Here is a 17,536-nt window from a genome sequence, read left to right as displayed (position 1 = left end):
AGGCGATTAAATGCTGACTTCCAGCACAAACATCAGTAAAATGTGGTGAAACAAGGAACAAAAAATCTACACAGATTTGTCTGAAATGGGCTGCTGAGCTGTGTTTAGTCCCATCTGAAAAAAGAAACATGCAAAACATGATGAGTAAGCAACATTTAATATCACACCTGCTATTGCTTTCGTTTCCCAAGCCTGCATTTACCATTAGTGACAGTGTTTTGCAAAGTTACATAGGTTCAGTAATGTAGGTACCATGCAGTGGAAAAGAGCCATATGTTCTTTTGACAGGAACTGGAGCTTTCCTCGATGCTGTTGCTACCAGGAAAGTTTGGGTGGCTGGTGGTGGTTGCGCTGGTAGGGCCAGCAAGGAGCTCTATCCCTGTGGTCTACGTTAATTCCAATGCATGTGTGTAGCAATGGGAATACCATACTGAGAAAATGTTGCCATCCTTCAGATGAAATGTAAAATGTCAGTCCTGACTCTATTAGGGCATAAAAAGATCCTCTATCCTGGAACAGAGCTGGAGTGTTGGATTGATGTCCTGCTCCGGTGGTTCCCAAAAGTTTCTGTAGCACCCTTCTCTTGTAGATGAATATACATATACAACTTCAACACACAGGTAGATGTCTGTGTCCAAACTCTAGTGTGATTTATTTTAAACATTGTAATTCACAAAATACTACTGCAGCTTTGTAATGAACAAACCAACATACAGTCATAAATCAACTTTACAGTGGAATTATTACAAGTGCATTATGCATCTCATTCATTTGCCTTGCTTTGACCCCCATTGGCCCCTTCGTTTGCGAACCACTGTTCTGCTAAATCTGCAAGGGCATCCTCTTGGCTCTGTCGCACCCTTTTGTCTCCTCTCTGCCAAATTGCAGATGTGTTTAATGTTCTGGGGCAAACTGGGTACTGTTGCTTTATCCAGGTGGATGCTGCACATTGGAGGTGGCTGAGGTGACACCCTAATGTTCCAAAGTCTGAAAATTGCTTTGATTATCTAGAGACGTGCTGTGTATATGTGAATAGCAAAGTGTAATTGGTATTGTGTAATGGGTCAGAATGTAAAAAAAAAAAAAAACTGGACCCAAGTGTTTTTTTGACAGTGACTAAATGTTGTGAAGATGCAACCAAATCCTCCTCTTTGGAACCAATGTCCTGTAATGATGTGGAACACTAACAAGCAATGACAGTGTTCATGGTGTTCTCTGCAGGGTTCTGGCACCATATCCGCCAACACCCCCATCTGTCACCGGAATCTCATGGACATGGAACCGCACAATCAGCACTGAGCCTTAATGTCCCAGTGTCCTCCACAAAACTAGGGGTGTGTTTCTGACTACAGCAAAAGAACAGTTAGAGAGGAAACTCATTGAGAACTCCACCAGCAGCTTTGACAGAAGACAGTAAACAGACCTTGTGGAAAGTTGAAATATTCGATATTCAAAGTGAACCTTGCAGTGTCCTGAAGGTATACTAAAGGTTTCCAAAAAAAAAAACTTTCAATGGATCATGTTTAGAATTACAGTTATGAGCAAAGGTCATACAAGACACAATTTCTATTAAATACAAGTTTATATATTTTTCAGCTTCATACTGGAGAGAAGCTGTTAAAAAACTTAACATATAATTGTAATGTTATGTTTGTTTAATGTTTATTACAGCTTTTGTCAAGATGCTTGCTTCTACTTTTTCAAAGAAATCTGCAGGGAAAATTTTCCACAACCTCAAATTTCAGTCTTAGAAATTGTTTTCCAAAATTTTCTGTTATCCCACACTCATTCATAGATGGCTCTGGGGCCCATTGTCTTTCCTTTGTTCTGGGAAATCCGGAAGCTCCTTTAATTGATTTGCGATTTTCTTTTTTTCAGTAAGAGCTTCTTGGCTAAGCCACATCCTTATACACCCACGGTGTTCACTTGTATTCTCACAATGGAAGGCTAGATCTATAAAAGTAGATGTGTGAATGAAGCTTGATTTTCTTCTGCCTCTCAAAAATGGAAGCGTTAACTTCTGTTTACCTGATGGGGACCATTTTGATGGTCTACTAAGTCTCAAATGTCTTTTAGGGATACCAAACCTTCCTTTATATTTTTCATATTTTGAACTCCAGTTTGGAATCATCTAGATGGATTATAATAAACCTGACCTCCTCAGAAAAAAAATCAATTAATGACGAACTTGTACTCAATAGCTGTTGGGAAATTCAGTAAATAGAGTGTTGTCTTTGAGTTTGCACAGTAGAGTAACTCTAATTTTTACCTGCACAAATTATATGCTGATATTTTTAAGAGTGTGAATATCTTAGAGTTCCAGCTGGATACAATATAATGTGTAACCGCCCTCCATTCCAACCCCAACTGGCTAAACAGGACATAGAGCAAGGAACCTGTGCCAGACAAACATAACTTTAATATGTCCACAGCCAAGATTTACATTAGAATGTGCAGTCTTTGGCACCCTGATCACAGAAATCTATCTGGCTCTCTTCTGACCTGTTGTGCCAGATTAACAGATGGCACAAGTGATAATAAATAGAACCAAGTCAGTGGCCATGTATCCACCTGTGTCCATTTGCACTTTGATCTTAATAAAATGGCTGCCTTAGACATTGGATGATGACACATGTTTGTTCAAGTGCCTCCATGATGGTATTGACTATGGAGTCATGCAAATGCTAAAAAATGGAATGACAATGAATGGCTTTTGAAAGCACCAGCACAAAATGGAGAAAAACAAAGATATGTACATCAGGTTTTCTTACATATTCTTGTAAATGGAATTCCTTTCAATCTGCAATTTATAGGTCATGTGTTGGAAATCTCTGGTATATGCCCAATCAGGAGATGTTGTTCCCTGTAGAATCAGTCCAGTTCTATTTATCTCCTTGGTTCTCCTTCCTTTAGTGACTTCTATAAAGGAAAAACAAGGAACCCAGAGAAGGTGGAGTACTTCCAACCACCCATTAGATTTCCACGTTCAAGTTTGAGATAGGCCTTGTCCCCCCTCTCCATGGTAATGAGCCCTGCATTGGTCGCAGCCTCACGGGTCACATCTTGGTCTCCAGCAAATGCTGATATCACTGGCCAGCCATTCAACACTAGACTTACCTAAGGGGAGATACAGACACAGTAAGCTGTAATTGAAATTTGTATATGTCTCTGTTGAAAGACCCTGTCTGCTTGTCTGTATATTCATTTCTAATCATCAACAGAACTCACAAACTAAGTGTTGGTCAGGTCAGTTCGAGGTCAGTGCTTTACCAGAACAAAACATTGTCCCTCATCTTGTATATCAAACTGGGATGTCTCTAAGGAAGTTAAGCTTGCAGAAACTTAGAATGATTATCTTATGCTTATGACGTATAAACTACCTGTAAACTCTCTGTGAAAACATCTTCTTTGTCCACATTCACATAGTACTCTGTGCTATTGTGTGTTGACCACATTAAGGTTAAATAAACTACTTTCTGATTGCAAATGCTCTGTTAGATTTCAACTCTTAATAGTTGTATTTATTTTCTCCACCACATAAGCAATGTGTGGTTAGTCTGGGCGAAACTACAAAACCGCAGTCAACAAGCACTTTGGGTGAAATGGTAAAATCTCATTGCTTTCGCCAGCCTTTAAAATAAATCTAACATACTGTATCGGCTCCAGGATTTAGAAGTGCAGGATAAAAGGGAATAGAAAATGCAAACATTTTGAAGAACAGATGTTAGTACTGAATGTTAAGGGAATCTAACTGAAAATGTACTTATAAGTTGTAATTATAAGTAACTGTCACACCCTTGCCCTGTCTTGTGCTGTCCTATGCTGTTGTATGTCTGTTTCCCTACCATTTGCTCTGTTTGCACATGGCTCTCTATTTATTTTGGTTGCTTGTCTCTGCATTAGCTCCGCCCTCTGGTCAGTATCTCCACCTGTGTCTCCTCTGTGGTCTTGCCCCTCAGGTGTTCCTTGATTTTACTATATATATATATATATATATATATATATTGCTTTTGTGTGTTTTGCTCAGTGTTTTTCTTTGTGTTTTGCATTTGTCTACACCAGTTTGCAGTTGTTCTGTTTGTTTCTGTTTCAGTACATTCTAGTGTGTTTCCAGTGTCTTGCTTTTTGTGTTTGGTTTTAGTTTAGGTTTAGTTTTGGTTAAAGATTCCTTGAATGTACATCCGCCTCCTCGTCCTCCCTACAGCCATGACAGTAACACTGTATCTGACTTGTCTTTTAAAGTGCAACGGTATGTTTAAGGAGAAAGAAAGGCTGTTGTTTGTACGTGACTGAAGTTGAACTTGTATGTTTTTATTCACTGTTTGAATTACCAAAACAACTAATTTGTAACTGAAGTTGGTTAGGTTTGCATTTAGAGCTTTCTTGAATATATATATATATATATATATATTTAAAATGATAAAGAGACAGGAGGATCAAAAACACATGATGAAGGATCTGCTACTTCTGTTGCTAGTCATAAGCAAATTAACTGTAAAATAATCTTAATTTTATGGCATACCTGTATGGTCTGTCTGTTGTAAACTTTGACCACATGGAAGCTGAAGCTGTACACCCCTTTCCTAGGAGCCAGAAAGATGCTCCTTGCAGGGTCAAAATGGCTGCCGACATTCACCAAAACCTTGCATTTAAGACACACAGCAGATGTTGAAAACAAGAGATTAATTCAGGTGCCCTTGATTTATCTTGATCTATATCTACATCTATTCACCTATCTATCCATACAAGCATTCATCCATTCAGCCACCAATGCATCCATTACTCACCTGGTCAAAGTAGATAGTCATTGTCCGGTTGCTCATCTCTGATGGTTCATGGTTAGTGTTGCGGATGGCAGAAAAAGCCACTCGTCCAGTACCCGAGCGCACCGACATGCCCAGAGCATTACTAGCTGGTTCTGTGGTGGGAGTGGAGTCACATACTACCAAACACTTCCCTTCTAGGACTATGGGTTCTGTGTCATTCTGGCTTCTGACCACCAGAGGAAACAGTAGCATGAGCCCAGTTAGAGCTATGACAGGGTGGCACATTTTAGGCCTGTACATTTCTTTGGAGAAATGTCTTTGATTACCCTGATTTCTGTGAATTAAGAGAAGTTGGGAGTAATTGCTGAAATTATGGACCTGTCTTATTTTCAATTATAAATGCCAGTTATTCATATTGTTGTATGAAAAAAAGTTAGTTAGCTACAAGCATCTGTTTAGTGATGGTTTCCAAGGATTCCCACAGAGTGTGCAGATAGAGACAAGTTGATTCTAAACACACGGAGAGAGAGAGAGAGAGAGAGAGAGTGAGAGTTATTTTGTTTAGCTAACACTGGCAAAACAAAAAATATATATATTTTCTGTTGCAAGACTTGAGCAGTACTGTCTTGCTAACAAAATAGAGGATGACAGACAAGTGGCTATGCTACTGGGCGTAATGGCTGAAAAAACATATAATCTACTTCATAACTTGATGGCACCAACTAAACCAGCAACAAAGAGTTTCAAATATATGGTGGACGTGTTGCAAAATCAATCAGTTCTTCAAGGTATTCCTGGAACTCAGTGCTATTTAGATGACATAATAGTGACTGGTAGTGATGGAAATGCACATCCTACCAACCTGGAGGCAGTCTTATATAGACTAGCAGACAAAGAAAAGTGCGAGTTTTTCAAAGATGCAATAGACTACTGCGGACACAGGATTGACAAGGAAGGTCTTCATAAAGCACAAGACAAGGTGGATGCTCTCTTAAAGACCTGACACAGACTTGAACATTTTAGTCAGCTGTGCTCCTTTTTAGGTCTTGTCAATATAATGCCAGGTTCTTACCAAACATAGCAATCATGTTGCACATCTTGTACAAGTGAAAAATGTATGGAAATGGACAAAAGCCTGTGAACAAACATTCATGACTGCAGGACAACTGATAACATCAAAGAAGGTACTGACACATTACAACCCAGATCTGCCATTGTGTTTGGCCTGTGATGCATCAACATGTGGAATTGGGGCCATGCTTTCCTATAAGATAAAAGATGGCTCTGAATGGCATACATTTGCCTTGAGGTCCTTAAACAAGACCGAATAAAATTTTACCCAAATTGACCGTGAATGCTTAACCTTAGTCTGGGGTGTTAAGAAATTTAACCAGTACCATTATGGCAAGTATTTTACACTGATGACTGACCATCAGCCACTTGTGGCTATGTTCAAACCTGGTAAATCAGTCCCTGCCACAATGGCGGCCCTGCAGTTTAAAGGCACCATGCTACACAGAAGCTAAAAGGTATTTCTTGTCTCCCTCATGAGCCAGGAGGACTTTCTGTGTTTTTGGATCCAGCTGAACTTTTTAACCTCACACAGATGGAGGATTTGCCTGTCACTTGTCTTTAGGTAAAGAGGAAAATGGGCCAAGATCCTACAATGGTGTGCCAAGGCTTTGTAATTTGGAGTCATTATTCCACCCAAGCTTTGTCACAGAGTGCTGGAGTTTCTACATGAAGGACATTTAGGTCTTAAAATGAAGAGCTTGGCCAGGAGCTATGTCTGGTGGCCTGGCATTAATTGTGAAATAGAGGACATCACTAAGTCATGTTCAGGATGCCAGCAAACCCACCATCAGCCACATGTAATCCTATGATCCCGCCCTCCGAGATCCTGCCTCTCATCCCACCCTCTGTCCAATCATTTTACGGTCCTACTAGTGAATTGCCTCCACTTTTTAAACACAGGGCCAATGTTTCCTCTCTTTTTAGAATTTTTTAGAAGGGCAATGGGGCTTTTTGGGTCCAATAAAATTTAACATTAACTATGTTCATTTGGTCATTTCATGGCTGCGAGACACTGTTTGTAGACCTGGCCACACATTGGAGTGTAAAATGTTACATGAAATATTTCTACTAGACAAAGCTGGTCGAGCTTCACATCTGGGGAGGAGGCAGAAAGCTCTGTCCACTGTTTTGAAACTGCATTATAGTTTCGATTTTAAACGCTTAGTGTCAATATTACAGATTGCTCCTTTAAAGAAACAAAGCAGTCAACTGAAAAGCAATCACCACTGAGAACCTTTGAAGTGGGACAATCTGAGCTTGCTAGAGACTATCGCCAAGGAAACCAGAAATGGCAGCCTAGTGAGATTGTTTCCAAAACTGGCCCACTGACTTACACTTTTAAAGTGTCACCTGGGCTCATCTGGCACAGACATGTGGATTAGTGACTTGACATCAGGACTTGTCACTCGAATAACAATAACACAAGAAGTGGTAACATGATGCCTTATCTGTGCCTAATCTGTGTCTGTAAACTCTAAATATATACTTTTTAAATTTGCATAGCCTACCACACAGTTGTGACCCTTTTGCGTGTTTGGTGGTTAAGGGGGGCCTATGGGCACTGCTTGTGCATAGGGCCCTGAATTTGGTGCTGCCCCCTTGTGCATGGATGTATGAACATGCATTTAGTCCCTACCTCTATTTCTACCCACCTCACCAATGCTCTCTTGCTGCTTAAAAGCCCATCCCTGCAACTGATGGGATTGGTTCCTTAGGTTTATGATGCAAGAAACCCTTGCTGTCTGAATTTGTCAGTTTAGAAGACAGCACATTCAAAGAGGACATGCTTAGCCATGGCATTGATTCTGTTTTTCACTCATGTTTCAGCTTGTAGCATATAAACCCCACAATGACATGCTAAAATGGTAAATTTGATTCTCACTGGAGGGGGTCTTTATCATACCTATAACCAACTGCCAGGCTGCAAGGTAAAAAGGCCGACTTGAGGATGATATCATAGTTTGGCAGAGATGGAAATCATGAGGGCATGTGCGCACACATACACAGGGACACCAGCCAGCCAATCTGCACCTACTGAGAAACCATCTGACTACAAAACACACACTCATAAACATTCCTATACTCACACACACTCTAATGCAATCACAGATGCAATAAATATAGTGAAGCCAACCCAGACTCTGAGCAAATCATATCAAATCCCAGTACTGATTAATAATATACACTGGGATTATTGGCAGCTTTCATCAGTCATGACTAATATTTAAAATGCTAAAGCTATATATAAACAGCTTCACCTGAGATTATACACAGATTATTCTAACTTTAAAAACACCTAGAGTTAAAGGCAGGCTACAGTTTAAATAATGATAAACATACATATACTTTACAATGAATTCAACATTTAACAATTCAGAAATGTAAAAGACAGATTATGCTAGTTTTAAAAAAGTGTTTACCCTGTATTCATGACATAATAATCCTGGATTAAAACTCTTCAAAATCTGATTTAAAATTAAAAGATCATTAACAGTATTTTATTTTGTCTTAATCCAAAACTTAACAAATGCAGGATTAACAATTTTTCAATGTAGCATAGCAGTCAAATCTCACTTTGAGAAAACACTTACAAAACATGTTAAATGGGCTCAGTTTTAAATGTAGAATCTCATATTGAATATATGGTAATGTTACATGTAAGATACTGTTGGTTCTACATGTAAAAGAGTAATAAATATCCATTACAATACTATATGTAATAAAAACAATTATGTTGGTAATTCTATATTTTGGGGAAAAAAAAACTGCTAATATTGTACTCTTGCTCCAGTAACCTACATGAAATACAATGATGACATGCTGCATCCTGAATATCTAAACATTGCCTGTACTACAAGTTTTTTGTTAATACACTTTTTACTTGGCAGGTGAAATGTCCAGTGTTTGGAGGAATGCCTGCAGGGAAATATCTGAAGCTGAAAGCTTACCACTTTCGGGATTCTTCACGACCTACTGCAGAGATTAGGAAAAAGCATCCATATCAACAGAGGAGCAAATATAAAATGTTCAATCTCTCTCTCTCTCTCTCTCTCTCTCTCTCTCTCTCTCTCTCTCTATCTCTCTGTCTCTGTCTCTGTCTCTGTCTCTGTCTCTCCCCCTCCTTCCCTCCCAGGGAACCCCCCCTCTTCAAGCAGGCATTACATTACATCACATCTATTTTTTCCTCACATTTTCCCACTGTCCTGAACACCCTTCTCCCACACAATCACACTCTATCTCAGCTTTGTATTTATATCTCTTAATGATTTATCCTACAATCAACATCTAGTCATATAAAGGTTTAATGTAGGGTTTATTTAGAGAGTTTGCAATTAAATAAAATACAGTAAAACAGAGTACCTTCACTATGTTTACAATCTGTTTATCATATGAGAATAACATTTTGAACTTAATAAAATGTTATTTCATTCTTTTCTTTATGATTGCACAACTCAGGGGAGATGAATAAAAAAATAGCGCATCCACCACTTGGCCGACCACACCAAGTCTTGAGTCTTTAATTAAAAATAACTAATTGTGTAGCCTTAATTTTTGCAAAATAATAATCAGACGTATTTTGTATTTACAATGAACCTACATGCTTAAGTATCAAAAACAAACACTTGTTGCTTTGAAAAAAGCAACCTGTTATTTTTTATTGTTATTCATTATTTTCCTTTATAAGAAAACTTTGCCTGTGTCAAATCTGACAGATAGATAAGAATGTAAGTTCGTGAACATTTGTGAATTGTAATTATTTTAATTTACTTATTGTAAATTAAAATAAAAGAACATCTGAGATTTCCCATTTTCATCTACAGGTTCTCTACATTTCTAATGATGGAAGCTTCCAGATTCTCTTGCCCTACAGCTCAGAGATGGTCAGGGTGTATTGCCAGACACAGGTAGAACAGAAATATTATCAATGGCTGACTTGTAGCCAACATGCTTTCCATGATGTACAGCTTTAATTGTTCTCCCTGCACCGGGTGTTTATGGCATTTCATTCAAACTTATGTAGACTGCATGGTTGCTTGGATGCAGGTTTCTGACAATTAACATTCAGTGGTGCTTTCAAGCAGGTTGAGTGGGAATATTAAGCTTGTACTTCCCATTTTAGGAGAAATCAGCCTGGACTAGTGGGTCTGATTACTGTTATACTTTTTCTTTATTTTCTTCCTCACTTTGAGTTTATTTTAACTCTAACCTTACCTATGGAATAGTAATACAATAAAACAGATTTTTTTGAAAATCACACATTATATGACCCTTTAAGTCAATATCCTAATGTTGTTAATTTTTAGGTTTTGGATCATATAAATTCTGAATGTATATTTAGGCATTTACCAATTTATATATTTTTTATTTTAATTGGTATTTCATTTAGTTCACTGAATCAGTTAAAACTGTTCTTTAGACTTCTTTACATTTTTTCTTAATTTTGACTGATTTGAATTAAACCATGAATAGCAAATGAATGTCTCTGTTCTTCAGAACTATCAAGAAAACATAACATAGCTCTATTTAGTTGATCTGCACAACCATGGTTCCATGTTTAGAGGAACTACAGTTGTTTCCTTTACTGTCTGAACCTTGGCTTGAGGTATGAGGTCGTTCAACAGACCTCCCACACTCACCTGTATCATCATCTTTTTCCTTTAAAGCTGTCTCACAAAATCTATGTAGAAAACCGAGGCAACAAATGTTGCACACAAAGGCTTTTGGAAAATTAAAACTACATTTTTGTTTCATAAAAACACTTAGTAAAATTCTCTAGATGTGTTTTGCTGCTGTAAAGAACAGACTGATCTTTTCTGAATATTTATTGTAATTAATTAGCATTTGACAGGCTGAATACACTACATGAATGAAACATCATACAAATAACTGCAAGTATCATCATACAAATCATACATGGAATTGCTTCAGTTTAGCAAAAAAAAAGTCTTGAGATTCTAATGTTTTCATGATGACAGCAACAATTTTATAATGGTTTGGTAAATACACTGAAAAGCTTTCACTTCATTCATAGTTCAGTAGAGAACTCAGAACACTTGCCCCAAAAGGATGGAAGTTTGTTTCAGTGTTTCTTTTCATTAGATGATGAAAGAGCCACCTCCAAAGATCATGTATCATATTTGATACGTTTGGCAATATATGTAAAGCACCCAACCCCCATTTTAGAGATTCAGTGGGCTGAATAGTACAGTTTACAGGCTTTTATTGTGCAAAAAAGTGCAATAATTGGAACCTTTTAGATTAGATTAGATTAGATTCAACTTTATTGTCATTGTGCATAGTACAAGTACAGGGCCAACTAAATGTAGTTAGCATCTAACCAGAAGTGCAATATATAACATTATTTACATAATTTACATAAAGTGCAGTTGTGATTATTTACATAAAGTGCAGTTGTGATTATTTACATAAAGTGCAGTTGTGAAATGACATTATGATTATGGATTGTGATTAAAGTGCAGTTGTGATATGACATGGTGATTATGTAAGTTATGTAAGTTAAGTTTATTTGAAACCTTATATTAGGATTAAACTTGTTTAGTGTACTGAGGATCTAGGAGGATATATATGTTACTGTACAGTGTAAAATTTCCTCCTTTTTGTTTTAAGTTATTCAGTTTATAATTTAAGAAATTTTTTAAGCTGTCATAAAATTGTACTTATTTCAACGTTAATGACAAACTGACACACTGGTAAAGGAAGCTGGGGATGGTAAATATAAAATAACAAAATAGAGATAGCACATTTTGTAAGATAGCAGATGGTCTTTAGAGTTCAACGTAAATGTAGTTTCTAGGGTTGATGTCTGACCTTCTGAACAGAATCTTATATGTTTTCATTCATTCCTTATCTGTAACCGCTTATCCAGTTCAGGGTCGTGGTGGGTCTAGAGCATTCATTGGGCACAAAGCAGAATACATCCTGGAGGGCGTGCCAGTCCTTCACATGGCAACACACATACACACACTTTTGAGTCACCAATCCACCTACTAACGTGTGTTTTTTAATTGTGGGAGGAAACCAGAGCACCCAGAGGAAACCCACGCTGACACAGGGAGAACACACCAAACTCCTCACAGATAGTCACTCGGAGTGGGACTGGAACCCACAAACTCCATTTCCCGGGAGCTGTGCAACTGCGACACTACCTGCTGCTCCACCGTCCTGCTACATGTTTTCATATACTCATATGTTTTCACCAATGTCCTAATAATAATGTATAGAACTCTCCAAAACTACATGTTAACACATGAAAAATGTCATGGACAGAAGCAGAAAAAAAAACATCTAAAGTACATTTGAAAATGGTCATTTCTTTCAAAAATCTTTGGCATATTCTGTCTATAGAGATAAAAAAAAATTAAGATGTGCAGGGAATTGTTTAAATGAAGTCAAAATTTGTGAGTACTATTTGTCAATTTATGTTTAGGAAAGGGCAGCATGGTGGTGCAGCTGGTAGTGTCTCATTCACAAAACTTCAGGGTCCTGGGGTTTTGGATTTGTGGGTCATTGAGGAGTTTGGTGTATTCACCTGTGTCTGTATGGATTTCCTCCGTTTTCATCCTGTGGTCCAAAAACACACGTAGGTAGGTGGATTGGGGACTCAAATTGTTCATAGGTGTGAGTGTATGAGTATGTGTCGCAAAAGACTGGCACCCCTATTAGGATCTGTTCCTGCCTTGCACCCATTGATTCCGGGTAGGCTCCGGACCCACCACAACCCTGACCTGGATAAGCAGTTACAGTTAATGAATGTTTGGGAAAATTATTTTGTTTTACAATAAAATCAGTTAAAAACTGCACTGTGTGAATGAAAGCCATTATAGAAGCACACCAACAGTGATGTAGGCCAACATTGTGTTATTTCAGCCAAACTGCTCATACAGCATAACTGTTCACACATCGTGTTGTAATTTGAGAGACACAAATGTGTGCACTAGCACTGAGCAGAAAATGAATCAGTATTCACATTCAGAATCTTGCCTATATCAATTATATTGAGTTTTCTTTTTGCTCTGTTCATCCTTTTTTATTTATTTTCTGTTTTTAGTTTATTCTGATCATGTCCCCCAATGTGTGTCAATGTATTCTCCTCTTAAAACCACACTAGCCAGATGAGCAAATCAAAGCTTTTATCAAATAAAAATGCTGTTTCATTCAACTCTAGTGAAGACAACACTGAACATGAAGTCAAATGTAAACACTGATAAAATTTTCGGTGAGCAGAGTTAATGCCACCAGTCTGTCTCATCACTTGATGCTCAATTACATCACCAAAATTATAGAAAAATGAACAATAAAAGACTGACCAGCTCCCAGCAACATTAGAAGAAAAAATCCCACTTTGAGCATTTTTACAGTACAAGCATTGTCATTTAACTGATGTTTTCAATTTAGATCTTTGAGATTTTCTAGACCTCATCCTGGAACCTGAGTGCTCAATAAACAAATTAATTGCATCCAGACTGGTCTCCTCTCTTCATTTTGACAGCGCCAGAAGAAAAAGTTTCAACATGGCAAAAAAGCAAAAATATAATAATCGTTCATTATTCATAATCAAAGTAAAATATTCAGTTTTAATTTTATATTAACATTGATTTGCATATTGCACAATAGTGTGCATTCTATGTGAGATGCCACAGAAAATCAGAACAACTTTTGTGTTCTGTGTTTTTAGACTTGGGCAGACTGCAAACACTGCCTGGGATGTTATTTCATTTGTTTGTGGTTTGGTAGCAGTTCCAAATCCCTAATGCACTCAAAAATATCATATATAAGGTTGTGCTAATTTTCTCCTAATACCAATACTGCTAATACTAACCAATACTGTTAAAAGTTAGAATAATGTGATCCCAGGGCCCTAAATACCTTCTCCAATATGGCTTTCTTCAAAACAAATAGTCTACATTCATTTTAAATAAATAATTGTGAGAGTTTTGGTGCACCATAGCATTCACAAATAATGCACTGCACCAACACTCTCACAATTTGTTTTTTCTTTGGGATTTTTTCTTTAAAACGAATGTAGATGAGTATTTTTTGTAATGATTACACATTTGTACGCATGCTATTTTTCTAAATAACAACTATACCTCCAAAAACCTGATGAATCATATTTACAGAAGAAAGCATGCTGAACTGAGCAATCATCAGCAGCAAACCAATCACCCAAAGAACCACTAACTGAGCCAACAGTTGTACGACTAAGACAAACAAGTTGACCTAATGGACAACTAGGTGATGAACCACCAGATGTACCAGATGGACACCAGGCAAACCACCAAACCATAAACCAATCCAACTGCCAGATGAAGCATTAAACCAACAACCAGTGGAACCATCAACTAGATAAGCACAGTTTTATGGCCACCAGCATTATCAGGTTGGAATGATGTTCAGTTGATGGTGGAGATCCTAGTGTTGTTGGACCACTTCCAGGAGTCTGTGTATGGGCCGATACATGCTCTACCACTTGTCAATTTTTAATTAAGCTCTTGATTCTCTATACATTTTTTTGGACAGACAAGATCCATGTAATGCTGTCTGCAGTTGGCTTGAGCCTCTGTCCACATCCTTTACATATTTGAGATGAGAATAAACTTGGATGTTGCATTTCTCCCTGCCAGAAGAATTCAGAACGTTTCAATATAATTTAGACAGATTATATCAATAATATCTTTATACCATTTGTGGGATGTAATTATTTCAATCTCACTAAATGTGTAGATCTATAACAACATGAAGGTTTGCTTTGGGAACAAAAGTAACAATTTGCACAATCATATAGAAGAATTTTGCAAGGTTGCTTTGTTGCATCATGACGAATAGAGATTGTTTCTCACCATACCTTTCACTGCACTGGGGTGGGACCCTCAAAGATATGGCATATTTCTTTAATTTGGGAACATACATGGATCATTATTTTATATGTAGATTGTAGTATTTGAACTGATTTCATAAATCACATTTCCTCATAAACCTTTACATGCTTTAACCTTTATTAATGTATACAAATGGACATTTAAGACCACTGCTGTACCATTATCTTACAACACTACCTGTACTGCACTGTACAGTTTAGTCCACGGTTTAATTCGATTCACAGTAGTGGGTCCATGATTTGTTCTCATGATACTTTAAACAAAATACAAATAATGTGTGTTATTGCACAACTGTACAACACAAGAACTAGAAAGTATGAGGGATGTTCGTGTGTGCAGTTTAATATTGCAACATTTACATTTGACGCAGAACATCTATTCTTCATGATGCATATGATGCATTTTTGCATTCTGATAACATAAAGCATTGTTACTCTGTTATTTAGACCTTGGGTATTTTATTGTGAAATTTTATTTTTGTAGTCATTTCATATTTGATCAATCTGTCATGCTTATACAACATAAAAGCCAGCTCACATTTTGAAATGGTGTAAAGGCAATATAAAACTCAATATTACATAGTAAATATAATTATATAGTAATGTGGAAAGTACATAGTATACACATGTAAAATGAAAAAACATACCTGAGGCAAAGAAGCACCAAATCAGACCTGGCTCCATTGGTATGCTTTTGAGGCACTTTCACAATAAAAAAGTAAAAGCATATTTAGAGAGTTGAGGAATGTCTTAATTTCTATCAATAGTTATATGATACATTATTTTATTCTGAACTAAAAAATGTCCTTGTTTATTTAAGAAATATATCATTTTGAGATCAAACCTTTTAAAACATACCTGTAATTTTGTGGAGGCAAAGACCAATTGTGGCAGTAAGTCTTTGATTGTTGTTTTCTTCTGAGCTTACATCAGCTTTACAAAATAAGAGCACACATGAAATCTTTCAAAAATCTTGCAGTTAGTAATAGATAATAGCACACATTTGCATTCATAGATAACTATCAGCTACTTGCAAAAAATGTTTTCTAATATTATCACCTGTTAACTGTCATTTATACCTGTATTTTGTATGAGGTAAAAATCAGTTATATGGCTGACTGCCTTAGGTACGACCTTTACCACTCTTGCACTTCAGAAATTACTTTCTTTGCCAATTTATCCTTCATGAAGTTAATTATCTTTTGCAAAACAGGAAACTGTCTCAGGTTACATGGAAAGATGCTTGGTAACATTTCCAATCTGGCTGGCACAGACTGATTTCCATTGTCACTTTCCATAAGAACTGGAGCTCTCTAATCAAATAGAATCAAAAAAGCATGGAAATAGTTACTGATCTCACTCAGCTGCATGGCCAAGCAGAGAGTGGGTCAGTGTTCAGTGAAGAACATTTGGAAAAATATCAATTTAGCTTTAGGTTATGACTAGAAAGGATGCTTCATACAGCAATGTTAAATCTTGTTTCCAATAAATATAGAAACACATTCCACAGATCATTACTATAAGAATTTAAAAAAATATATATTTAAAATATTAGATATTTAAAATATTACTAATAAAAATGTTATAGTTTTTATAGTTTTTTTTTTTTTTTTTTTTTTTTGGCAGAGTGTAGGGTCTACCTATGCAATATATGGCTAAAATCCACTTTGGTGTTCTTATTGGCAGCAAACCAACAATGAATGTGTCCTGTTCAAGACTAATTACTAAAACGGGCTGAGTTTATCAGCCTGTCAACAGAGCACTTCTTTTGAAGGAATGGAAAATACACAAGGTTTGCTGTTGTGTGGGGGGTATGTTGAGATTGGGAATCTTGTTATATCAGTTCAGCATAAAGACGTGTTGACAATATTATATAAAACTCCTTAGTGACCTCAGTTCTGAGTGACGGTCAGAGGAAATCTACTTGTGACCGGCAGAGGATGTGTGTGTTTGCATGCAAATGTGTATGAGCCTATACACTGTCTTTTGCTTTCTTTCTTTCTTTCTTTCTTTCTCTTTCTTTCTTTCTTTCTTTCTTTCTGTTCTCTCTTTCTCTCTCTCTCTCACACACACACACACATTTCATTACATTACATTTTCAAAGATCTGTAGTAATCACAAAAGCTGAAGTTTAGAACATTAGTATATGACTGTATGAATGGCTGAACGGCATTAAATCCTCACAGGAAGCTTCTAGCCATCTATTGTAAAGCCTTACCTGAAGCTGTTACTACGGCATATGTATTAATAATCTCAGAGGAAATGTTGGGTAAGCAGTCCTTTTACACTTTTGATTATGTAATATAGGTTTACTCCTTAATCTTGCATTAATTGTATAATAAACAGCCTTTTTGTTTTAACATTTGTTACATCTGATTAACTACATCCCCTTCTGGCATAGTATTAACACCATCTGCTTAATATTGTTCTAATCTTACCTGTCAGGTCACATGTGGAGACAAAAGCCAACAGGTCTGGCTTTCACCCAAACTACAACTCCCAGAATCCTTCAGGAGATCATGTGACTTCAGCCTATGAAGAGACGGCCTGACACTTTGATTGCTAATGCTTGTCACCTGTAGAATTCCCTATTTAAATGAACACTTTTTTTTTTTTTTGGGTACATAGTGTACATTCTGCAGTACTAAGTCGAGAGTTGCAAAGACTGTTCTGTTTTCCCTGTCAAAGGTCAGTGAAGCATCAGTGACTTCGAAGCTGTAATTAAGAAAAATACTAATTACAGTTACATGTACACTTGTTATGGACATTACAATGTATTGCTTCATGGTGTTTTGTG

At 37.0% G+C, this 17,536-nt stretch overlaps 1 protein-coding gene across 2 annotated transcripts; it reads right to left on the bottom strand.

Annotated features, from left to right (window-relative positions):
• Positions 1 to 168: 168 nt before the first annotated feature.
• LOC136686424 (cerebellin-1-like) lies at positions 169 to 17,236 on the bottom strand. 2 transcript variants are annotated; one of them, XM_066660198.1, is made up of 6 exons: positions 17,178 to 17,236; positions 15,598 to 15,672; positions 15,387 to 15,441; positions 4,788 to 5,276; positions 4,523 to 4,642; positions 169 to 3,117 (listed from the first exon to the last, which is right to left on the bottom strand). In XM_066660198.1, the coding sequence occupies exons 4-6, from the start codon at positions 5,064 to 5,066 to the stop codon at positions 2,920 to 2,922; spliced, it is 597 nt and encodes a 198-aa protein (XP_066516295.1). In that variant the 5' UTR covers positions 5,067 to 5,276; positions 15,387 to 15,441; positions 15,598 to 15,672; positions 17,178 to 17,236; the 3' UTR covers positions 169 to 2,919. The 2 variants fall into 2 exon arrangements, with proteins under 2 accessions (XP_066516295.1, XP_066516297.1); XM_066660200.1 differs by lacking the exons at positions 15,387 to 15,441; positions 15,598 to 15,672; positions 17,178 to 17,236 and adding an exon at positions 8,789 to 8,839.
• Positions 17,237 to 17,536: the final 300 nt, after the last annotated feature.

Source organism: Hoplias malabaricus, chromosome 2 (genome assembly GCF_029633855.1).
Source record: "Hoplias malabaricus isolate fHopMal1 chromosome 2, fHopMal1.hap1, whole genome shotgun sequence".
NCBI classification, from domain to species: Eukaryota; Metazoa; Chordata; class Actinopteri; order Characiformes; family Erythrinidae; genus Hoplias; species Hoplias malabaricus.
Note: the sequence above shows the minus strand (reverse complement) of the source record. Positions and strands in the feature narration are given on the sequence as shown.